General features: G+C 46.2%; 1 protein-coding gene across 4 annotated transcripts in view; it reads right to left on the reverse strand.

Annotated features, from left to right (window-relative positions):
• LOC118789727 (vinculin-like) overlaps positions 1-26243 on the reverse strand; it is a 51094-nt gene that overhangs the window by 23481 nt on the left and 1370 nt on the right. For all 4 annotated transcript variants that reach the window (XM_036546299.1, XM_036546297.1, XM_036546298.1 and 1 more), the window contains exons 2-6: positions 9686-9756; positions 6291-6441; positions 5171-5279; positions 4460-4582; positions 3929-4089 (exon numbers count right to left, since the gene is read on the reverse strand). In XM_036546299.1, coding sequence (XP_036402192.1) covers positions 3929-4089; positions 4460-4582; positions 5171-5279; positions 6291-6441; positions 9686-9756 — 615 coding nt within the window. The remainder of the gene's footprint in view (positions 1-3928; positions 4090-4459; positions 4583-5170; positions 5280-6290; positions 6442-9685; positions 9757-26243) is intronic.

Raw genomic sequence — 26243 nt, forward strand, 5'->3', positions numbered from 1 at the left:
TTTCCTTGTATAAGCCTACCAATCTAAACAGCTTTTGAAGGCTATTTGTGATGCTCCTGTGGAGCTGCCCTTTGTATAGTTGAAGAGAAAGAGCCGCTTTTCCTACAGAAGAGACCCGCATGTCAATACAGAGGTAAACCATGAATAACATGATTCCTCATTTCTACACATTTATAGTCTATCTGTGAACTGCACCTTCAAAGCTGTGACTGCATACACATATTTCAGGGGGAGGGGGAGACTGCTGAAGACAAGCTTCTAATCACCACTTTCTGCTCCATTACACTTATGCGCCTGACGAACTACTCTGCATTTAACATGGTTAAGCGAGCATCTGCATGTTAGGCCATAATAAGTGCAAGCTTTCATCATACTTAACATCCAAAATATCTCAGCACACTAAACCCTTAATGTTCCATTTTCAGGACCGTGAATATACTGAGGTGGTTTGCCTTGCACATACACCTTTTCCACCTTTTTCTATGCTGTATGATGTTACTACATTTATTGGGATTAGATATGGAGAGTGTAGTGAGATGGAGCAGGGGTTCCCAGTTCTGCTCCTAGTAAGGGTACTGCTGTTTTACCCCTGAGCAGGGTGCTCAAGGTAAACTGCTTCAGTAGATATCCAGCTACATATATGCTCTTGATAATGGGTCGGCAAATAAAGAATTTAAACATTAATTAGAATCAAATTAATTCCACAGACATTGAGTTAAATGGATGCTCCGGTGGAAATGTCACAGGATGTAATATTAAGATGGGCCGACAAGGCCACTCAGCAAATAAAGTGACTCTCGATGTCACCCTGGAATATTTCCAATCATTAAATTCTGGTTAGGATCGTGAAAACTGCTGAGACTATGCACAAGCTGTTTCCTTTTTTAGCAATGCGAATGGCTACCGTCAGCTCAGACACCCCCTCGGGGTGGTCTTCCAGAGGATGCTGTCTTGTTTGTTTGCCTCTGTATCCCTATATGTCCCTCTATGTTGACACCAATGGGTTAATTTTCAACATAATTTGCTCACAGTTATAGAGAGCAATAGGGCCCCCATTCATAACATGGTATCAAAAATGCACTAAAGCTAACTACACAGGTCATTGAAGCAGCTGATCAACAGCTTGCCGTAGCCCATTGCAGGTTCGGAGCTGGGGTAAAATGTCACCTCATTAATGTTTAACGTGCCCATCAGGCTAAGCTTTGAACGCTTGAGGTGTTGAGCACTGAGTCTTTTAATGTTGTGACAGAAGTTGCATCAGCTGCATGTGCCATCTGGCTCTACAGGGAATTGCATCTGTGCAGAATAAAATCAAAACACAGGTGACTCCTGATAATGGCATGGGCGTGGTGCTTCTGTAATGCTGTATGCTTAAAAAGAGGGAGCTGGTAAGTGGGCACAAGTACACACAAGTATGTATGAGTGAGTCTAAAACAGGCACAGACTGCGTACTTTCTAATAAGGTGGAGTATGCAGTTACCTAATATGCAGCTACCAGGAGTTGCCTCTTACTTTGACCGGATGGAAACACAGAAATAATGGATTGGTGGGGTTTGAGGGAAGCTGTGTTTAATTTGGACCTTATGTGCCTTAATGAGAATTCAAGCAGTTCTTTGCACTGAATTAATTCATCTCTATCCCACGTGGCAGAAAATGAGCTGGGGCAATTATCAGCTCTGACAAACAAGAACAGCCGTCTGCCGGAATTAATTTTTGTTTAACTTTAAGACATTGCACGTACCATGCTCTCACACGTTCTGAGCATATGGGCGCTTTTCAGGAACACCTTATAATGAGTCTTAAACATTGGGCTAACACTAAACATCCACACGCTGCTCTCCTCCATTATTCATGACCTGTGATGGGATTCTTATGAAGCTGACGTCTCGGTAAGAGTCTCTTTGGTGTGACCTTGTAAATCTACCGACTGCGGGGTGGGCCAAGAGCCAAAGCAGAATCACTCCAGATCAATTAAAAGGCACTTAGGGTTGATCTAGGACTAAATGTAACTCGGGGAAAGTTTGGATGAGCCAAGCACACATGAGCCATCAGCCTTGCAAGAGCGGCCAGACTTGGTAAGTACTCTGTACTTTCCCTTGATTTGATTTGAGTTGATTATCAAAATATTTTACCTAGAAGAGGTATTATAGTCAATCAAATGTGCATTTTAAATAATTATCAGGGTAACAACTTATTTGTCTGAGAGAGTGGTCCTGTATGGGTGCTCTTTCCAATACAGTGCAGTGCAGTATGACAGATGAGTCCAAAACAGCAGCATTCAAGAAAGTGAAAAAACAAAACAAAAACACATCAGCTAATAGGAGCATGTTAACTTGACTACTGGTTAGCGAGGAGCAGGCTGATGTCTGCACAGGGGAGCACAAAGGTCACGGATGAGGGGCGGGGCCGTGACACTCAAGGATTCCCTTCTCTAGGAAGGAAACAGGGGTCATCCGCCACGGCGCTGCGTCACAGCAGCGGGGGAGGAAATCGGACGCCACCCCTCCGTGCGCGGGCCGTCGCCACGTCGCCACACGCATCCCTCAGGCGCTGTGCTGTTTCCATGACAATTAGTAAGGGGGGGGTGGCAGGGGGTGGGGTTAGGCACGGGGGGGGAGAAATCATAGTATAGCATTCATGGAACTCAGATGTGCGCGTGATGGCGAGCTCTCCTTTCCACTGCGGTGCGGCATGTGATGAGGAACAAGGACATCGAGTCGGATGCAAAAACACGGGGTCTCCCTGTTATCACCACCGCATGTTCCTTTCCTCCCAAAGGCAAGGGCGATGCCGCAGACAGAGCCTGCAGAGGACATCTGCACATCTACGGTTTAGACAAAACCAAACGCGAATTTACAGACTCAGTGGCAGACTGCAGGCCTTTGACCACAGGCCTCTGAGTATTCTGGCAGGCTCACAGTCACTGATAGTGATGCCTCATCACCAGTTAAAAGTGATGGAGTGACGCCTGCTTTGGATTCTTGTGTGTCACTGTTACTTTGAGGGGCATTCTTTGGGAGAAAGGAACTCCGATGTTAATCAACGTTAATTTAGGAAAAAAAAAACAATCAAACAAACACAAATAATATCTGGCAAAAATGTGTAAAACAAACAATAAACAGACACTCTGGCAACTGGTTAAATTGCTGTATTCTGAAATACAGCATTGCCGCATCGGCCCGACACCGATGTTGTATTGGCACTCCATGAGGGCAGCTACTCACTAGTGAGTGAGCCAACCGCTAACGCTAACAGCACACGAAAAGCGACGGCATGACACAAGACTGTCTGCACACGGCACACAGATCTAGCAAACATGCTGTGGCACGCAAAAAAAGAGGGGAAGAGAGGTAGGCTTACCTTCTACAGGGGGGAAAAGAATGGCAAAGAAAAGGAAGAACAAAAGGAAAAAAACAAATATTTAACGAGTTATAGCAACTGGGACAACGTAAAGAGCGGGGAAAGGAAACGAAGGCTACATTAGGGGGAGCTCTGAGGGTAACGTGACATGGAAGAGACATGCTAAGCAGGCAGTTAGAGTCAACAGGTGTGACTGGAGGTTTCGGGTTGTAACGAACAGTACACCTCAGAATGCCTGCGTAGAGAATGGTTAGGACTCTTAAGCTTAATGTTCAAACTAACACGAAAAAATTACGAAAAAATAAAGTCCTATCTTTGAAATACTTAAAATGATTACGCTTGAATTTAATACTAATGAGAATATTCCTCATAAACTCTATCCACGCTTGATTCCTGCAGCAAAACACTGTGCAATGTGCATAACACATCCTGAGGCCCAAAAATTGACTTGGCTCTTCATGGTAATTCTCTACTGCACTAAGCCCTAGCTGCTACACCCCAGGGGCTTTGTGAACACTGGCCTGGTTGCCAAGGCTTTGTTTGACCTTTGACCTCCAAGTGAACATACCTTGTTGGCCCAGGCGTCCTCGTCCCAGGAGGTTAGCTGCAGCACGCGGATGATCTCGTTGATCTCGGAGCTCATCTTGTCGAAGGTGAAGTTGCGGTTCTTCAGGGCCTCCTCCACACCGTGGCTCTTTGTGCTCTTTGTCATCACAAATATTTTGACACCTGGGACAAGGAGGGAGGGGGGAAATGACAAAAAAAACAAAATCCAGAACAACACAAACATCTGTGAGCTGCTTTTATTAACCTTCACAACTGCTTATTTGACCCCATAGTGTGCCACAGGGACAGATTCTCACTAGAAACGCCTATTCTCAAATGCACCGTGTTGTGAAATTGGGGGGGGGCAGAACAGCCCCGTTCCAACACAGAGGACGTGCTGTGCGCCTCACAGTCTGTGGGAATGCTCAAGATCTGGCTGGCTGGCTGGAAACTTAATAACCGCAATTATCGCCGTTGCCATATCAACGGCCAACGTGCAGCATCCCTGAAAGCCTTTTCTGAAGCCCGTGGCGCTGGCGACAGCCCCAGTTACCTGATATGAGCACGGGCAGCAGCTCCTTCACCGTGTTCATGGAGTTGACCAGCATCACCCGGTGCTCCTGGTGAGTGAGCTCCTGCTGCCTCTCGTCGATCATCTTCGCCATTTTCGTCATTCCTGTCGGCAGAGAGTCACATGATGGATACCAGGGGAGGTCTCATGACGATCCAACGCGCTAATGCTCGCATGCTACATTACATTACTGTCATTTAGCAGACGCTCTCGTCCAGAGTGACTTACATTGGTTACGATTTTATCAATTTATGCAGCTGTATACCTACTGAGGGAATTATAAGTTAAGTACCTTACCAAAGGGTACAACAGCAGTGCCCTAGCAGGGAATCAAACCAGTAATTATTTTATCACAGGTTTCAACCCCTGAAATCTATCCTCTTCCACTTACAAAAGAGGCCGCACTTCATAACTCAAGATAAAGGAGGTAAGAATAGAGGTAATAATACTGTAAAATGTGGTAACACTGCAATTAAGTGGCAGTTAGCTGAACCTCGTCCCCCTGCATATGGGTTGTTACAGAAAAACAAAGAGCAAAGTAGCAATTACGCTGAAGCTAAGTGGAAAACGCAAAACTCGTGCTCATGAAGACGTGGGCACAGCCACGAGGATTTCCTTCGTTTGCGGTCTGAGCTGAGGGTACGGTTGGGCTCGAATGGGCGGGGGGGCTAAATGGAGCTAAAATCACAGCACCTGGTCCCAGGTTCTTGGTGTATGTGATCAAGTCCTCCATAGTCTCCACCACCTCCGCCACGGTCAGGTACTCCAGGATGCCTTTGCAGACACGGATGATCTTCCGGACCTAATAAATGACAGACAAAATAATAAACCTGTTACCAACAAGTGAAGAAAAAAAGATCTGGTCAATGAAGCTCCTTCAGAAGGTCACTGTACTATTTACAATTTAAAGGAATATACATTGCGATACAAAGAGAAGTAGTTGAAAATGAATCTTTCTTTTTCATATTTGTTGTTTCTCCCCCTATTGCAACAGTACAATCAATTTTTGCACCATCTGCTTGGCAGATTTTGTTGCATGTCTTTGCAAATCAAACATAACCTGTGCAAACAAGCCAAAGCTGAGCTGAACCAAACAAATATCAGTGTGATTTAAATGGTATCAATTCGATTTATATTTAGGATCTCACAGAGGGAGCACGAACAGACTGTGAACTTTCATGCCACCAGTATGGCTGTGGCCGAATAGGTAGCTTATGCTTAAGTGTTCGAAGACAGAAAGCCCATTCAGAGAGTCTGTGTGCCTTGCGTCTTGTGATCAGAGACCTTGTGACAGGACGCAGCACTTAAACTCCTCGCTCAGGCTTTAAGTGTAATCCGGAGTGCTGGGGATACAGGGCATGGCGCGAGTCCCTTCACGTCATGTGATCAGTGCCGTTTTACATTTTGATCCAACCAACATTAAAAACCCTTTTATCTCATTACGCCTTAGTAAGTAAACACTAAGTCACATGTAGAAGAGAATCTGTGTACTTGTATCTACAACAATAACTCTGAGATGACTCTGTGAATCTGTAACTGTAAGAGCCTTTGGCTGGTTGCTAGAAAAAGCTTGATTTCATGAACCAGTCAAATTGTATTATCCTTTGGATCTTTCAAGAAACAGTCAGTGCCCCACAAATGTCTGCAGTTCCAGAAAATCACAAAAAGGATTCCAATATATGACAGCTCTCCCTGTGTCCTGCCTAAATCTGACAGATAAGTGTGACCCTGCCCACACTGGCCTTTCTGACCAGTCTGCCAGGGCCATGGACATAGGCTACCAATCGAGCCGTGGCATCCCGATGCACCATACCTCTGCCTCATCGAAAGTCAGGAGCAGGTCCGAGGTCCCTGACAGGATCCCACGGGATCCATCGATGAGGTAATCGCGGGCGGGGACAGAGTAGGGGTCTGCTCTCAGCATCTGGGCGGCCTGGACCAGCTTGGCACAGGCGTTCTCTACCCTGTCGGAAAGAGGGAGCCCAGTGAGGAGCCTGGCATGGGGAGGCACTGCATCCACCTCCAACCCCTGTAATCTGACCCGCAGCCCTGGCACTGCTCAGATAACAGCCTCATTTACTGAACAAAGAGGAGAACTGAGGACAATCTACCTAGTCATTAACAAAACTAACACAAAATTACTGGGGACTTCATGTACAATAACAGATGGAAGTTGCAATGGAGATTGTATGCATACACACAGACTAGTGTGTAAGCAGTACTGTATGTTATTCATTTGCTTGTCAGATGCATTAATCTGGGGTAATCTGGACCCTTTACATTAGATATATTTACCACTTGAATATTTACGGTTCAGGCTGTTGTTCAGGTTCAGTTCAGGTTAAGAAAGGCACAAAAGCAGTATTCCACATAGGACCTGAACCTGCACCCTTCTGGTGAGCAGCCGAATCACTAATCTCGAGTCCAACTACTTACCCCATCTCAATAACCAAAATTTACACCCATGAACTCTGGATGTCTGCCTTTTTCCAAGTGAACCTGACCACAAAATAAGGCAGCTGTCCTATGCGCTCAAATGTCCTATATTACAATGTAGGCTTAATTCTTAGGTCTATGGCGAAATGACAGAAGTGTGGCATTCACATCATTGGCTTCTGAGGCTGCAGTCGTCCGGCGCCTGTGCAGAGGCAATTATGACAGGATGACACGAGCGCAAATGATTCTGGAGTGCAACGGTGGCAGATTACTGAACGCCGCGAAGCCCGCGACAAAGGAGAGGTCAGCCAAGCGAGTCAGCGGAGCTTGGTCCGCGCAGCCAAAGCCCAAACGCACGGAGAAGCGAGCCCTTGTTCGACACGAGCGCCCGTTTCCACAGCCCTCTGTGTGGAAACGTGCCTCTGCCTCGCTGGAGCACTGTCTGTTTTTTCCACTTGATTGGAGCCATTGTAAATAGTCTCAGCATAATGTATGTTCCCATAGTTCCGATGGTTGGGGGGGAATGGTAATACATGCGCATATTAAGCGGCGCCGGTTAGAAATTACAGCACGTACTGTACGTGGTGCAGCTCCCATGAAGCCGCTGGGGCCCAAGCTTATGGAGATGGCGGTAAAACCAGCAAGCCCCGCTAACACTATATATAGAGAGGGCGCCACATTCCACCCCCTTCCCCCTCCCCCCTACCTAGTTCGGACCGGGCGTGCCATGATTGATGATGGAGTGGCGTTGTGTGTTTATGATGCCAAATGTGTCACCCCGCGGGATTTGACTCCTTTTATTGCTTTTTAACAGCCCCCCCCCCCCCCCCCACTCCCTGCCTGTCCCCACTGCACCCTCTCTTTTCCGTTTCCAGGGAAGATGCGGTCCTCGGCGATTCATCTTTGACTGGAAGGGCACTCATCAATGGCGGTGGGACACACTCGGGATGGGACACATTAAAACTTTTCCCCCTTGGGCTACATCAGCCAGTAGAAATCTGTAACAGGACAAGCCATGAGGGACGCAAAGTGTCACCTATTCCACCATTAGTAGAGAGCTTTTCAGAAAGGTGAACAAAATTGCTGGGAAAATTCCTCACAGGGGTCAGCGACACAGTATCAGCTCACGTCTCTTATCTACAATGAGATCCCCTTTCCCTGCCTAAAGAGCACCTTGTGAAATAGGTTCTACTTTCTTTACCGCGCTACACAAATGAACTCCAGTGTCCCACATCTTCCCGTTGTTTGCAATATGTCAAGAATACAAAATGAGGGAGTACAAGGAGAGATCTTTCTCCAGTACATTGCATAGTGAATGCAAATCAAGGCAAGCCGAGCTTTACCGAACAAGACATGAAGTTATGTTGCCAACGGAAGTCTCACATTCAGGGAAATAAAACGTCCTGATTGAACGCTAAGTTATTGCTGACAACAGCGGAATCTGCTTCCATTTGCATGCAAGTGGGGCCAGACTTGTAGACCTTCAGTGTGTTATTAGCCATATGCTACAGTAATCCATTACAGCTCATTCACTGTGGTGGAAAGCAGTATAAAACAACACCACAAATATTCTGCTCTGTTCCCGATGTCATTTCTATCTAATGTGCGCATACACACACACACACAGACAGACAGACAGACAGACAGACACACACACACAGGGAGCAAAATTACAGACACATAACACATACCCAGACACACACACACAAATATAAACACAGGAAATGCACAGACATACAAGCTATGGTACAGTTCCAACAGCCAATTTGTACCCATTAATATCTAGGTATTTCCTCTTTGTGGTGCTAGTTCTCACTGTTTGTTTTCACTGTGAGGGAGACATCACTGTACAATCTCCACCTACAGTCATTAATTATGCATTTTATGTGCTGCTGAAATCCTTCAAGCTATAACTGTTTGAAATCATCTGAAAAGCATGACATACCTGCACTGCAGTGTTAGGCAAAGATGCTGTGAAAACCGCACATCATCAATTTGTGCACATCATTTGTCATCAAATTATTTTCAAAAAAGGTTCACGATGATACTTGAATAAAGGACACAATTAACTCGAGGGACACCCAGAGCTGTAAAGACTCAGTAAAAGGTCAGTACTTTAGCATATAAATGACATTAACCAGCTAATGCATATGCTGAGTAAGACCTTGAAATCACGAGGCTTCGTGGGAAACAAGTATGAGAGGTCAGTAAGTATTAGAGGGTGAAACCCGAGGAAAGTGTTCAGTTGTACACAGCAAACCCACAAAGCTTTATTACATATTATATGCAGCCACACAATTACCTTGAGTGATATTTTTGCTTGAGTGGTGCCTTGAGTGGTGCCACAGATGCCTTTTTTTTCCAAATGACTAAAGGCATTCTGTTTTTGAAAGGGCCACAGAAATTCTAAAGGTGCAGTTAAATGACCTTACCGCACACAGCCAAGGGCAGAGGTGCATCTTTTCAAATCTAACATCCTGTCTCACTGTTTAAAAGAGCAGCATCTGGAAATCTTAACGTGTCACAGTGCCTTGGACTGAGAACAAGCAGTATAATGCGACCAGTGTGGTGCCTCCAAGGCCTTCATTCTACAGGCTTCGTAAGAGCGAAAGTGTGGCACTCTGAGTGCATCAGTGGGAGATCCTACACACAATGAAACCTTAATAAATGAACTTAGGCAAACGTGATAAGGCCGGGGCGGAGTCACTTGACGGGCGCTCGATGGGGGGAGGAACTTGAAGTGCTGCTGCAGGGACGAAAGGGCCGGCTTACTTAATGAAGGCGGGCGGCATGTCCCTCTTCATTATCTGGTCCTCCGTCGTGGAGACGGTCTCCTTCCCCACCTGGAACAGACACAGAGAGAGCATTTCAGTCTAAGCCGAGCGCAAAACAGACCGCTCTGCAAGAGAACCAGACTGGCAGGGAAAAAAAGATATGTAAAGGCAGCATGGGGTAATCAGTTTCCAGTTGACGCACTTAAGTTAAATGCTCTCATGTGGAAACTGGAGAGCCGACCCTCTTCAGGCACGGAGACCTCCGGTTCACAGGGCCTGACGTGGCCTATGGGGACAATAAGGCACTGTCTCTGTGAGGCGGCCGGGGCCGCTGGGCTGGTGAATGCCCTCTGTAGAACACGGGGCTTGGGAGCAGGCCAGGACAGCCACAGAGCCATCGAACCACCGAGCATAACGCCCCCACACCAACCCGCCCTTCCTAGCTCCATTAAAGTGCGTCTGCTAAGTGTTTACAACTCGGAGTAGCACTTTACAAGGCACAGTGAACATCTTGTTAGACTTCGCACAAATGTCAAATCCGAGAAGAAATTCAGGGAAGGGGAAAAAGTCTCACTTTATTAATAAGACCTGTCACGGCTCATCTTCTTGGTGCGTGTTCACTACGTCTGGCCAATTTCCCCCCAAGCATACTTTTCAAAGGCAGTTCTTATTTATGTTTTTTGCAGAAACCATAAAATTAGATTACATGTATGTTAAATGTTGATAGATCAAGCATTGGTTATTTACAGAATGACCCTCAATGCCCTTTAAATAGATTCTTACACGCCTAAAAATATGGAACCCATTACAATAGTGCTGTACGATCCTCACAACATTCCGAGATTTTGCTGGATGTCAATACACACAATAACTGTACTTTGAACATGAAGCCCACATGAGAGTCACTAATGAATGAATCAATCCCCTAATGTGATCAAAACATTGCGGTGAGCCAATAAAGAGGTATACAACGTTCAAACTAATAGAACTGACTGATCACATAAAATGAAATCACATGGATGCTGCCCTTTTCCAAGGGGGCTCACAGGCGCAATTCAAAGCCACAGTAAAGCTCTCTTTTTTTCTGATTATTATTAACACATAAAACTCATGTCAGCGTTGTTGCTCCTCTTAGAGACGGGGAGATGACACGAATGTGATCTGTTGCACACTCGGGGTTTATTAATATTCAGCAGGGCAAGGCAGGAAGGTGCTCGTTATCTCTGAAAACCACATGGCCTTCCCCTCGAGCCTTCCCAACAGATGCAATTACCGGTGGTGTGTGGGGGGGTGGAGTGGCTACATCAATTTTCCAATTTACGTCTCAGGACAGCGGTTAATAGGTTTTCAAGGGCCTGGGAACCTCCGGGGACTGTGGGAAGACAATGGAGTCTCTGGCTGAGGTTTAAGTAAATCAAAGGACCCAGGGAGACATAAAGGAAGACAACCGGAAGACCTGGGAACAGGCCTCACTATAATCTCACACATAGCTCAATCAATAGTAAGCAAGGCAATTACATATGTTTACTTATGTGGCACTGTATGGATTCGTGTCCATTCAAAAGGCCCCTCGGGTTGTGCTACATGCAAATAAAACCTAGGAAAGGACGCTGGAAGCATTTATGAGCCAGCATTACGAGGCCCATGTGTTTGGTGTGTCCAGCAAATTACTTAAAAACACCCTTGGGGTTCAATTGCAAATCATAATTAACTTTTTGGAAGAATTAAATTGTTAACATCAGGCTCAGATTTGATGCATGTGTGAAACTGTCGTTTTACTGAGAATTTAAAGGCAAGATAAGCATCACCCCGCAGAGACTGGTTGTGCTTTCACACAGACCCGGTCAGTCTCAGGTGGAGCTGGGCTACTTTTGTAAGGTGGACCTTTCCCAGAATGTGGGAAACATGTGCTCGGTCCACACCTCTCCTTCTCTTTTTCCTTCTATTCACCATGCCTCAACGAGGGGGGGGGGGGGGGCCTCCATAAATTAGCTCCAGTCAGACTGCTAAGGGGCTAAAATGGGAACCCGTTTCCCAAGAGGTGGAGAACCGGAGCTGAAACCCAGCCAGCGGCAAACCTGACATTTCATCCATTAGAGGTGGTGGACAGAAGCCAAGCACTAACAGCGGGGAGCTCTCAGAGCACGGCAGGGCCGGCCGATCCACAGGAGCGGGACTGCCCAACTGCTGAACCGCCCTGCTCGACAAGGCCCATTGGGATATGCCACATGAGGCAAGTGTTTGGTCTGACATTTGGCACTTGCAAAGGCCATTAACTTTCTGTGTGTTTGGTGCAAGCTGGTTTCACCTTCAAACTCAGCGTTCATTTTCATGTACTCACCAACCTTTCCCCAGAAGACATCTGTTTTTTATATGTAAATATACATTTAAATGTATATAAATACAATAATGCCACTAATAATGTGTCAGACAGGAGCCATGGGTGTCGTATCTGTAAACCAGGGGACTTTCAAAGGCACAAACAAGACCTGGCACTGTGGCCAACGTTGATACAACAACGTAAACAACACTGTTGCTCCCAAACTCCTTGAAAGACACATGTTTCGTTATGAGGTAAAATCTGGAACCAGACTCCGTCCTTTTACATCCTCTGCACTGGACCTCATACCCAGCTTTCACACTGTGGCACCTGCTCCTTTTAACACTGCTGTAATCCGAGGGCGACGACCGCCCTGCGCCCCCCCCCCCCCCCCCCCCCCCCCAGCGGCCCCCCAGTTCTCAGAGCGCGGCACACACTCGGGTGAGACTGGACGAGACGCCCATTCCCAGCATTCCACGGTTATTATTAGTGGTGTGTGACCCGCCAAGTGAGGGGGGAAGCCGGGCTTACGCCCGCGATCAGCTAGCCGCCCCAATGGGGCCCTCACGCAGGGACCGGGGAGGGCCCCGGGGCATCCTCTACCTCTACGCTGGCATAATGCCCCACCTCTCCAGCATCCCAAACAGCTGGCGAGACTGGCGAACGTGCTGCCACAGCAACACCAACCAGGAATACCCATATTCCTCTATTTATGAATGCCTGAACAGCGAACACTCTTCACAATGACATTGCAAGTTCTCATAAACTAAAATCTGGTACCAGAGGAAAGTAAATTTTGACTTGGTTTAGATTTACAGGATTCTAAAAGTTTTATTGGTTTTCCCTGTCTCTCACTTCATATAAAACTGCCTCTGATATTGGATAAGTTACTCAAAGCAGTTTATTTTATTGAAATATGTTTTAGGTTACAAGTTTTTTAAAGCAACTTATACAGAGAAGATTTACATTTGTTAAGGTTATGGGTATACAATCGTTATACAAGCTTAATACAATTTTTACCTTTATGATAAGTATCATGCATATATCTGTGTGTGTGTGTGTGTCAGAGAGAGAGAGAGAGACAGAGAGAGAAAGAGAGAGAATTTAAAATATGGAACCCTTTTTATGAAAGCAGCCCTTTCGTAAAGGCAGGAATCCCTGCAACAGCAATCTTTGGGTTGCTGTCCCAGCAATTGCTCTGCATGTGTGTACCAGACTGAAAGGGGACCAAGGACCAGATTCAAGCCAAGCACACTGCTCTTTGCCCTTAAAATGAAGCAGAGAAATCCATGAGCCTCAGGAGTTTGGCAGGGACGATGCTGTGCAAGAGAGGAACGTGGCACGAGAGTGAGCGGAGTATGGGGGTAATTAATTCCACCCCTCTCCCGTGTGCTGCCCCGTCGTACTGTCACGGCCCGGCGCAACATACCGCACACGCCCCGCTGCCCGCTGGCCGGCCCTGTGAAACACGCTCCGCTGTCCCTGCCACAAAAAAAGATGTCCCCTCTCATACCGACTGTCCCCTGAGAGGGGGATGAAGTGGCCCGTGAGTGTGGAACAAACTCAGCTTTGTCGATGTCCTCTCCATCTGCTTGGAGAGGCGGATAAATGGAGGCAGGGAACACCCCTGTTGCTCAATACGCTAGCTGTTCCTGTTCTTTTCTCAGTTTGGCACAACTCCCAAAACAAAGCCTGACAGTGACTGCTTGCCTGTGGCGGTCGCAATCGGCAGCACACTACGTTTCAACACCGCAATGGCATACTACAGTCGACCTGGGGGCAGGTCTTTGTGGTGGTCTCAAGCTGTCTCCTTAAAATCAGGAAACAATGTGATGAAATTGGGAAAAAGCTTGGCAAAAGTCAAAAAGGGGAGAAGCAGTATAGGTACATGATGGGGTGAGGCGGAAAGCATACAGAAGCAACTATTGACTAAAGTGTAATGTTTTTTAACACAGCATTAGCGTGGAGGGCATGGAAGAGTTTATTTTCAATCATACAGACCACATTTCCATCAATGTTTGTGCTGCTAACTAACCAGTGTCAAGGACATGTGACATGACTCACTCAAAGACCTCCGTTGAACCACTATGTGCCCTGTCATTAACCTTTAAGTTCAAAATTTCCACATTTTCCATCCTCACATAACATTTTTCATCATTCCCAGCAGCTCCCAAACTTAAAATGTGTAAGAAATGAAAATGAGGAACACTTGCCTAAAATGGCAGGGCAACTAAAAGTTGAGGACAAAGCGCATAGCACTCAGATTGAATAGGGGCCAAAGCTTGACAAAAGCCAGATTTTGTGGAACATCCTTCATGGAAACATGCAGTCAAGCTCCTCACAGCCCACAGAGCCATAAACTCACACCAATGATGGTGTTTTTCACTCATGCAACACCCTCTGCCAAGCAGGATCTCACCCATTGGCTCTGTGCTTAGCTGTTGGGTGCTTATTTAAACAAAGAGCTAATAGCATTTCTGAGGGGTTACCCAGCGCAACAAAACAGTCCTCCAAGTGTACCCCTTATAAGGAAGGCCATACCGGTAACATCAGCCTTATGGATTCCCAGCAGGAGGACAAAATCCTGCCATCAGCCCTCTTTTCTATAGTGCATTTTTGGAAGATAAAACAATACAGCTGGAACAACTACTTCTGTGGAAGTGATTATATTGATTCAGTGCTTTAATGCATAATTAAAGCTGAGTGCTACAGCATTAGCCAGCTTACGCTCAACAAAGGGCTGGCTGATCTGACATTATTCACATAAGTGCCTTGATAATGGATTCTGGGGGAGTCCAGGCAAGGTCACCACCTGCTCCATCACAGACGTCTCCTTCATTAACGCTTGTGTCAAATGAAACTGAATGAGATTCAGAGCTCGACCAGATCACGCATGCTATTTTTCTTTAACTTTTTGTTGACACGCTTGATGTGTGATTATCAAAGAAAAACTACTACTGCTTAATTTCCTTACTCAAAGGCCCAAAAATGGCCCTCTGCCTGAACTCTCCCCTTGGATGATTTTCGGAGCTGAGCACACTGCTGCGTTCTTGAGAGGTCGAGCTGGTCTCTCCTGGAACAGTCCTGGTGAAACCCAATACTTCATTTCGCTTACTGAAACGTCACTGAATAGCTGTCCAAAAACACAATGCAGGTTCTTCACCAGCTTTCTCGCGCCACACACGCCCACACACGCGCGCTATATTTAGACCCCCAGCACCCTGCAAACCGCTATGTACCAGCTCTGTTAATGATTCTCGGTTTGCCAAGTCCAAGCGTTAGACAGGGCGTAATGTGAATTCAGAGATACCCCATGCGCAGGATAACAAGGTGCACACCCGAAGAAAGTTCTCACGGGATAAAAAGAGGAAGTGGGCTGCTCATTTCTGTTCAGTAAATCATTACACGCTGTCAGGAAATACCCACGTTCCAGCCCCACTGTGCAGGGCCCCCCTACGAGGCGAAGTGGGCACCTTGATATTTTGCTGTATGAATGCATGAATCAGTGAACCTTTCTCTGCAAAAGACTGTCAGGCTTCCTTCTCTATTCCAGACAGCAATTAATGAGCACAGAGCCAATCCAAGGGTGTGTGTTCCCAGGGGTGACGTGGTGCACCGCGATATTAGCATCAGTCATCCGAAAGCTACAGACAGGCCCATCTCCGGCCCCACCCTGGTAGGCGCAGTGAGTCAGCGCTGAAATCAGGTGGGAGGGGAGTAATGCGATTTCCAGACCCAACTGTGTATCACTGAGTCACTGTGGTTCCCCTGCCGTGGGAAGGGGGTGGGGTGCGAGATGGGGGAGGCAGAGGGTGGGTCATCAACAGGCCAGTTCTCCCTCCCGCATAAAGAGTCCGCTCCGGCGTGGGGCACACTCACCCCACCTACCTCCAACCCGCCTCACGTGAACCCGTTTGAACTTGAAGTTCAATACGCACAGTATTAAAAGGGACTGCATTAGCCCCAAATGTAAGGCTGCGTTGATTATATGGCTACCCCCACCCAATCCTGTTTTTAAAGCGGAAACATTCCCTTCATTAAACCATAAAAATAATATAACTTCAACGATGAATGAGGGAAAAAAAACTCAAGCAGGAAGAGGTACATGCAATCTTCTGACACACTCCTTGCCTGCAGCCAATGCCTATTTTATACACTCCAGTGCAAATCCCACAGTGCTACATGGGAGAAGAAACTCAACAGCATGGCTCCGTTCACTGGCAACAAATTAGCAACTCATGGCTCATGTGGCTGACAAAAATATGGCTGTTTTGACAAACATCAGCACTTATTCTTACAGCTGGGAGGGAAGATTTGATTTTGGTTTCGGAAAACAATTATATAGGGTTTGGTGGCAGGTTTGATTGTAGACCATCTTATTACATTACAAGCATGAGCTCTACCAGATATCTGCTAGGGTGAGTTATTTATTCATTTATTTTGCTGCTCTTTAAGGCAGCAATGTAGCATAGTTGTTGACAAGGCTGCAGGTTCACTTCCCCGTTATTGCAATGCCGCAGCTAGATACCTGACTTGAATTTGAACGGTCAGCAGGCTTGAAAACACTGGAAGAACCTCACCCAACCCCATCCGTTTAAAAAAAAAAAAAGCAGATTGAGTTCCAGTAATGGCATTTCTGCACAAGCACGTAATTCTGTGCCGTGTGAAAGGGGTGATGTAATTTGTTATTTCACCAGATGCTATTTCTCAGTTATCAGTGCAACAAAGCAATTCTGACCTTTTCATGTCGTCCGCTGAGGTTTTCACAGCACTTTGAAAGAAATAAGTCTGTAGGTTTATCTAAGGTGGCCTGATACTTCTAAGTAGTTCAGTAGCTCGCAGATGTTCTGCAAAACACAGATCAGATATCAATGAGAGAGCTGTGACTTTGATGATCGGAGTATACACGCACAAACATTTGCGCTATTAAAAAGGTCTCATATGTCCATTTCGAACTCATAGTGTGTATAAGCCACTTGCATAAATGCAAGGTTTAACTTCAGAATGAAGACAAAGTACATACTGAAAAGGATATTTCAGCAAAAAGATCACATTGATTTCAGACATTTTTGAACATTTGAATTGTAGATGCAGTATATATATTCTCAGAAAATGACATTGCTGTCATTGTGAGAAGTGAGAAGTGACTCACCGCAGGTAGTCTGTAGATGGGTGAGAACTAACCTATTCCTGCCAAGGGGCTTCTACAGCAGGCCCACCACTGCTTTTAGTGTGCTTATCATGGCTAACTGAGGCTAATGTATATGGACACGTCTTGTGACACTGTCACAGTCTGGGCAGCAAAGCAGCGCTTAAGAGTTTAATCACTCGAGTGAATGGACCTTTCATGGTGAGGGGGGAGTTACCTGCACAAAATGGATTAGGCACAACTCTACAACACTCACCCCTGTAGCAAAGATAGAGTAAAGCAATTACGATTACCGGTGAAAAAGCAGCAGAGTGGTTTAGATGTATCCTTCATGGTTTACCGTAAAGTGGTACGCTGTGAGTGTGTGTGAACAGTAGTGGAGCGTAATAGTTATGCAGTGGGGTGGTTTAACGCAGGGACCCCGGAGATTACTGGCAGGTTAATGGGATTGAGGGGGCAGGGTGGGAGGACTTGAGAGCGGCCCTCAGCAGTAAATTAAACCCCGAAGATTTAGCGTGAGCCATGACCAGTGGCACGTGCTTTGAGCCGGACCTGGGAGTTTCCTCAGAGGGAAGCACAGTAATCAGCTAACACGCCACATCCATTCCTTTTGACTGTGGGCCTCTGCACAGCTCCACACAACTCCACGCAACTCTGGCGGTAGACTCTATAGCTAACATAGCTGCATGATCCCAGTAGCCCAGTCCCAGAGTGACTCGGGCCAAGTGATGAATGCAACAGGATGGTCTCTAGCTTGTGTTGAATGGAACCCATTAGCTCAGGAATCCAACTGGTAGATTCAGGCCTCAATTCAATATAACAGAAATTTGTCCTTAAATGAAAGGTTTACTATTTTTTCCTTTTTTTCCATTTTTATAATTTAGTTAGATATTAAACTAAAACTAAAAACTGAAAGCAAATAAGCAAAACTTCATTCTAAATTAAAATGATGATATCCCCGCATCAGAAAAAGGCAAGAACAGAATCGTATAAAGCTATCTACTGTATTTGTTTTTAAATGGAAGAAGCCTCACCAAACACATCTCACCAGAGGGAGTCGCTAGTTTGTAAACACATGAGGTCAGTGTTAAAAGTGATGGGGTGACACAATCGCGTAGTGGGAGTTAAAAACAAACCAGCAACAGCGTCGACATAGCCTTGCGCCGTGGCTGGACTCCAAAGCCAATCAGCGGGCTTCACGCGTGATGATGTTACAGGCGGGTCACTCTCCCCGAGCCCATCTCCGCATAGTGCCAGGGCCCCCGGCCAGGCATGGCCCGAGAGACAGACAGACAAACAAACAGGCAGACAGACAGGCAGACAGACGCAAAGACAGACCCACAGAGGCAGACAGACAGACTGACAGACAGACAGACAGGCATGAGGACCCTCTTGCATACCACAGCCAGAAGCTGCCCACAGTTGGTTTTCTCTTACTTCCATAAAAAGCAAGCAAGGGGAGGATGGGGGTCAGGAGTTACTGTGAAAAAATCCCCTTAAGAGGTCATTAAAATGAACCAGGTCCCCTTTTGAGCTTTGCAAAAGCCACACACCGCTTCCATCATACCAATGCATCATGTTTACTGACCACCCCACGGCAGAGGAACAAGAGACGGCCTTTGGTAGGCTAAATCCCAACAGCTTCAGGGTGTCAGCATGCACCTGGCTGTCCTTGGCAGGCGGTGGTCCCTCACACAATTCTGGCTCAGTGGTCATGGTTTTCCCCAAAAATGACTGCCACAGTGGAGTTTTTGTTGTTGTTTTTTGTGCGTGTGTGGGGGGTGGGGCCTTGAAAGCGTTTCACACAATCTGGCCGATCGCTCTCATTCGGCATAGATCAGCTGGACACATGCACTGTAACAGGGATCCGCATATTGGGTTCCGTGTGTGGTGTGGAGCTGTGTTTGCATCAAAGCCGTGACGCTCCAATGCCAGTAATGTGCTGTTGTCACATATGTCCCGGGGAAAGGGGACCGGTGACAGTGGTAAGGAGGGGGCTTCGGTATGTTGCCATCCGCATGCCGAATGCCACACACATGGAAAACGACACTGCATCGGGGGCCGTTCCTGTCAAATTGCTTAAGAAATGCCATATACACCAACGCAATCACTCAGCTCCTTGAGCCGGCTCAAGATGGCATTTTTTTTGTTTTATTTTTCCAAACACCCCCCCCCCCCCCCCCCCCCCACCCCCCCCCCCCCCCCCCCCCACCCCCTCCCAGCCCCCTCTCCCCAGTGGCGTGATCGGGGTGGCTGCAGGTTGTGAAAAAACTTGAGCGCCACCCGCTCCTGACTGCAGGCTTGGCCCACAGAGCAGCGCTCCTTTGGGAACAGGTGCCCCGGGAACAGCATGGGGGGTGGGGTCGATTCAGCCGAAGACGCTGACGCTAGACTTTCCCTCCCCCCCCCGTGAGGAACCGCTTCCCCCATACTGGGGCCCCTAGTCCCCTCTTGACCTCCTTTAAGCTTCTGTCACTGACTCCTGTTCACTGCTGCTGTTACTTTCTAAACCAGTAAACCTATTTATTCCTCTCACTTAATTACCTCTGCTGCTATTGCATTACTTTTCCAAACTGAAATACAGCTATCGAAAGAGAAAGATATGGTATGGCAGACATTAAGATTTCGCACAGCACAGAATGCTGTTAAGGCTTTACAAAAGCTTGAAGGTCCATTTTAAAGGGGTCATGGGACTCCAATAGAATTGTACAGCTATCATGTAATATCTAGCTAATAAAAGAGTGAAATTAATTTAAAGTGATTTCAAAAGAGGCAAATAGGTCTTCAAAAAAGAGCTCACAATGGATGTTTAATACCAGGTGCTCACTACGTAAATTGTAGATTTTTAAATGTTTGATATGTCCAACCACTTTTGCTTTGATTGTTTTTTCCCAGTGAACAACCTTCTAAATTTTCTAAAAAACATCAGGATGCGCCAACGCTGGGTGTGCCAAGCTAACCCGACCCAAGAGAGGCCAAACCGAGAGAAGCCTGTCTTCTCTGACGAGCACCATATTTTCCATTTCACTGCTCCTCCACAGCAAGAGACCGAGTTAATCTTCACTCTGTCTACAGACCGGGCGGATTAGCCCGCCGTCGACAGTGCGAGGACTGAAAGCCGCCCCAGTCTTTCTGACCTCATTTTTTTCCCATCTTTTCAACATTACCCCCCACCGCAGCCACCACCACCCCCCACGGCCTTGTTTTCAACCCGGTCTGAGCATACTGTTAGGAGGTGGAGAGCTGAGAGTGGAACATTAAAAATCAATTCTCCGCAATGATAGCCCCCGCAGCTGGGACGGCCCCCGGTCTTCATCCGCATCGATGGGCCCTGAGTTGCAGCAGCGCTGACAATGTACAGTCTCCCCAACACCCACCCCCCGACAATCTCACATATTGGCATTCAGGTCCATTCTTTTTACTGTCTGCAACACTTCCGCAGCTTGAGGCCAAACAGCACTACGCTACTATGCTACTGCACTGCCTGCCTGGTACAGCATTGGGGTCCTGCCCACTGGACCCAACACTCCAGGACAAACCTCATCTAAATAGCACTCTATAACCAGCCATCGGATGCACAGTGTAGGTAAGTTATAATTAAGAAAAGTGAAGAAAAAGCATGGAGGTGTTCTGAGAGAATATTACGGGAGTGCTCTCAGGAAAGATTACTGGCCTTTTTTAGCAAATGTCCTGGAAAATGGTGTTAATAACAGTTATTCCCTGTTTTTTGTAAGGTCTTTCCAGGAAAATCTAATCAGGCACAATTATTGTGTTATACCACTGGCTCTAATGTGGTGTGTCTGAGGGTTGAAGTATAAGGCCATAGAGCTGAAAGAAGCTCATAAGAACAGAACAGTAGTGCTATTTTTAACTATACCTTTACCTCACAGACAGGCCCCTTTCAGGACTTCTGCTGCATACAAATAATACTCAGAAATGGCACAGCGCAATAAAATTTCATTACATCCAAAGAAGTCAACAGAGTGGAAGATTTTCCCACTTGTTAAACGGGAATAGAAATTCGAGCACATACAAAGAACTCATACCCAAGGATAACATCAGCATTAATTGAGATCATTTATTTCCTTAACAGACACATTTATCCTAGTTGGGCAAAACAATTTACAGTTTATATCCTCCACACTGCAGCACCAGCTTACTGTCACCATACAGACGTTCATGTCTCCTGTGGATTCTGATGTTTGCTAATAGAACATACATTTTATGTCAGCTTTGACAAACATGACATCATGCAGAGCAGCACTTAAAAAAAAAAACAGAACAGCGCTGCTGCAACCAAAGGCACTGGTCACATGATGGTACAGTCATCAATCAATCAATCAAAATGTATTTGTTATGTCCCATTTTCAATTTTCACAAAGCACTGGACAGAGTGCATTTTCCAGAGGGGCCTGAAAAACTACAAAGCCAAGGCCATTTGCTGGAAAACTGGAAAATTAATCCCTGATCTCCGGAAAACGCTGTCAAACAGCTCCTGGAAAACATCAGAAAAATTAAACAAACACTGGGTACATGGAAACATGGAAGCTGGTACATTGAAATATCCATCAGGCCTCCATTAAGGCCGGAAGCTGTCAGGTGGCCAGAGAGAGAGAGACGGTGCTGAACTGTCACTGTGAATCATCCCTGTCCCGCCGCTTGGGACACAGCCTGCGCTACGGTATGAAACTACCCGTCACAAAGGACCGAGAGAGGAAGCCCAGATTTAGGAACGCTTTGAACACTGAACAGAGGCTGCGTGCCCTCGCCTGACTCTTCCCTCGCACATGCTTTCACTTATCTGCATGGAAGTGCCCCACCCACAAGGAATCCTCGTTCCAGCACACGGACAGATGTGCCCCCGGGATCATGCAGAGACGTTAACGTGAACCGTTTCACGAGTACCGGATGGAGACACGTGTCTCGCAGTAGAAAGGGAGCACGGAGCTCCTCTTCAGATATTGTCACATCAGAACCTGAGTGAGTTTCGCAAATTCTCTACAGAGTACCATTCTGGTAGGGGGGCAGCCAAGATGACTCACAAAGCTTGTTTTAAGCTCTGAAAGATGAAAAGACACAACTGTTTGCCAAACTAGCTGGCAGCAAACACCGGAGGAAAGCTCCAGCGATAGACTGGCTGATGGTCTGACCTGAGGTACAACTCAATTAGACGGCCTCTGTGGTCATGTTGAACAGATAAAAATAAAAGCACTGTGTTTTATCATGTAACTGTCTGTGTAGAGGAAAACACCAGTGGACAGACAATTTTAAAAGTACACAGCAAAAAAAAATGTTGATATGTAGAAAGCAAGATCAGGTGGTCTTATAAGCAAATCAGAACATGTTAGAAACACAGTCAAGATTATTTTGATCCACAATCAAGGTTACCTGTGGCCTCGGTGTTGTTTCAATAAATCTACTGCTGCTGAGAACTGGGATTCTGCAGCCTAGCTAGTAGTTAGCTAACCTCAGATGCCTTCATGAACAAAGAAGCATTAGGCTTGACCCACAGGCTGTGCTCAGAGAGAATGCAATATATTACACTACCATACCTCTGGCTTAAAATGAGCTCCTCAAGCAGTCCATCAGCAGATAACAATGAGCTATTAGCAGACTCTAAGTTTGAAGGAGGAGCCTTTTTCTTCTCAACAAGAGAAAACTTTATGCTTCATTTCCATAAATTCACAATGCCGAGACACTGTTTCTAGGGGCAACAGGACACACTTACAGCACGAATACATCCCTCGTGTGTGATTATTCCTAAGTGAGCATTACAGACAGCAGTGCATTAATCACGGCATCATTTGATTCCCAGAGAACAGACCGTACAGTCAAATTATAAAGCCAATCAGTGTCACATAGATCAAAAACACCAGTTCATTCTGTTGGCCACCGCAACATAATGTTCATAACCGGAATGAGAATGACATCAGCCCTGTAAAATAGATTTCCATTTCTGCATTTCGACTCATGGGAGCCAGCTGTACTTCATAAAGGGAAAATTCAACTGTCATTACGCATTCTGGTTCTGCATCCTGCATGTTCACCAAATCAACACAACAGACTGAGATAATAATTGCATAATTGTCCTGCGGGGGCTGGTTTGGGGGGGTGGGGGGGGGGGGGGGGGGGGGGGGGTTAGTGGCTTGGCTAACTGTAAGATACCAAGAAGAGATGTTCCATCCAATAAGGCATTTCTCTGAGGGGTATCCCTGGGAAATCTGGGAACAGGTCCTCATGCAGCTGCACACCACAGCGCTGCTTTCTAAACTGACTTTTAATTAAGCGAGTCGGGCAAAATCACATTCCCTTCTGGGTCAGGATAATTAGTCTGTTTGAATTGATTTCTCAGCAGAAACAGTAAATGCTGTGGGAACGGGCACAGACAAGCCGTCGTAATTAATGCTCTCCCTCCAACAGTCTCCACGGGGTCGTTTCATGTGAAAACAACAAAAACGGACCCCTCTGACATCACCCTCCCAGACCTGAATAAATCTGCTGGATTTTTTGCTGAGGGAGAAATTGTAACAGATAATTTTGCACCTGAATGGCTGGCTTTTCTGGGAGGCATTGGCAGCTGCTTTTGGAATAAGCACAAGGAACACACAACCTATCTTGAGAATATCTTTGTGTCTCATTTGAAAGGGTGGATAATTATGGAATTGTACCTAAGCCAGTCCACCTTTATCATTTACCAGTTTTATTGGAAAGCTGACAATTTGTGAATGGCACTATTAATTAGTCTTGATTTCAGCTAAAAAATAGCCTTTGCCTTTTCTAGTCATTCAGTTATCTGTTGAGGCACTACATGACATAAGTGAAGCAATTACTTTTCTACATGTCTAACTGCAAAATCCTACAGCTAATGACCTTGAAATGTCAGTAGACTCCCAGAATAGACAGCAAAATGTCTTTTTTCATCAATAAAGAGGGACAATTTGTTCAACAGCCTTCTTTGTAAATTAATACAGGTATCATCCAAATACTACATAATAACATGTATGGCTGCATTTAAACTATTGATGATAATTAGCTTATCAAAAACAGGCACACATAGTTTTAATATTATTCTAACCAACATTATGCTGGTGTGGTTCTACATTACTAAAAAAATCACAATTCTCCCATACATGCAAGAGGTGTCCCTAATTCATATGTTTATAAGAGCACTGTATAGTTGGAGCAGCTGGAGTGATGAAATGTGTTTTTGTAGGAAATCTATTGTGCAACCTCAGCTGTTGGGAAGGGCTTCATCCACTGATATCACCAACAGCACTATGCTGGTCAAACAACTTGCTGCATGTCATCAAGCAGGAAGCCCAAGTGGCCGTTGAAAGGTAAGAAGTATGGACAGAGCACAGAGCAGCAATCCTGTCACCTGAATTAGGGAGAAGGGTCTGGCTACAAACAGGCAGATCTATCCAAAATAAAAAACACTTTCTTCCAAAGAGACCCTGTTCACAGATGAGATGTCCTTAACCTGAACTGAATCAATCCTGTCTATGGATGTGACGTTCTTAACCCCAACCGGGATTACATTTTTACAGATTTGCAATAAGGATGTCTCATCCACGTCCATGACCACTTTGATGAGGTAGCCTTTTTGGAGGGAACTGGCTCTGGTGCCTGCACCAGGCACCTTCTGACCTTTTCAAGTAGCTACTGTAAATGAGTATTATTCAAAAAGAACACCACTAATGGCAAGGGTCATTTTAAAAAGTGTGAGCATACATTCAGTTCCACTTCCCAAAAGCAATACAGGAGAGTTAAGTTCACTCCAGTAAAGAAGGACATCCAGTCTTACGGGTTGCATTCTTTCAGGCAGGAGATAAAAATGTCACTCCGGCGATCCATATTTAACCCCAACAACTGCCCGGGACCCCCAAGCATCACCAAACAGGACAGCCCAGAAATAGTCCCGGCACACTTGCAGGAGAAAGCTCTTCTCCCTCTGGCTGCTGGAAGGAAGCTCTCTGATGTCGGCGCCTCCCTTACGAGGAGCGACATCGGATAGGAAGAGGATGACAGCGAGGGGAAGGGCAGACTATTACTTCAGCCTGACCACAGAGGCCGCCTGTATGGAACAGCACAGCGGACGGGGAGAAAACAGCACGTTGTGCACCGCCGGTAACCATGGTGGCACTCAGTGGCACCAAACGACGCGCACCCCTTTGGTCCGTGGGATTGATGAGTCCCTGCTGGAGTCCGTCCTCTCTGTGGCTGCAAGCCCAATTACCCAATCGGCACAATGGACGAACAGCATATGTTCTGCGTTGACCTTTGTCTGTTCACTTCCTCGCAATCCCGTGAGGAAGACCCAAGTGGGCAAAATCGTGGCCTGATTGTTTGCTTGCTTGTGAATCACTTCCTGGGGGCTTCATACCAGTGTGTGGCCACCATTCCTTACTGCTCTCTATCAATTGTTGCCAAGGACTTGCATCAATAACTGATGTCAGCCTGCCTTTCTGAGCTTGACTCAAAAGCACTGTCCTGACACAGTACCGCTGAGGTCGTTGAGAGCTGTAACTTCTGGTTTCATTCAATTTTTGAGACTGTTGCACATGTGACAGTCACCACAAATGGCAATAACTAACAGAGATATCCCTGGACACACCCATGTCTTAGTTAATTTAATATAGGTAGCAGAAAGAAAAAAAGACTGCCTTGTCATTCCATAACTCCAACTGCTTCAATTCACTGGAAACCAGAAACCGGCAGCAAATCTTATTTCTCAGCATGCACAGTACCCCTATTACATTATGTGGTGGTAATTGCCTCTGTATATTTTTTTCATAGGACTGTTTTCAAGTACTTGGGGAATGCTACTGTGTGAGCTACAAGGCACATTCACCAACTTTAAAAAATGCCTCAGTTTATATTCCGTGGCAGTGTTAGGAAAGGTTTCAAATTGTTCCGTGCTGCCGAGATAAACAAAACAGCCCGAGTTATTTTAAACAATATCGACCCTCTGCTGGGGTGAAAACGGATTATTTCAAGGTATGGACAACTGTGGTGCAATAGTAACACATTGTGCTTCAATGCGCACAACTCAGTTACTATAGCTTTAGTGCGCGTCATCGACACCGG

Source organism: Megalops cyprinoides, chromosome 15 (genome assembly GCF_013368585.1).
Source record: "Megalops cyprinoides isolate fMegCyp1 chromosome 15, fMegCyp1.pri, whole genome shotgun sequence".
In the NCBI taxonomy this organism is placed as follows: Eukaryota; Metazoa; Chordata; class Actinopteri; order Elopiformes; family Megalopidae; genus Megalops; species Megalops cyprinoides.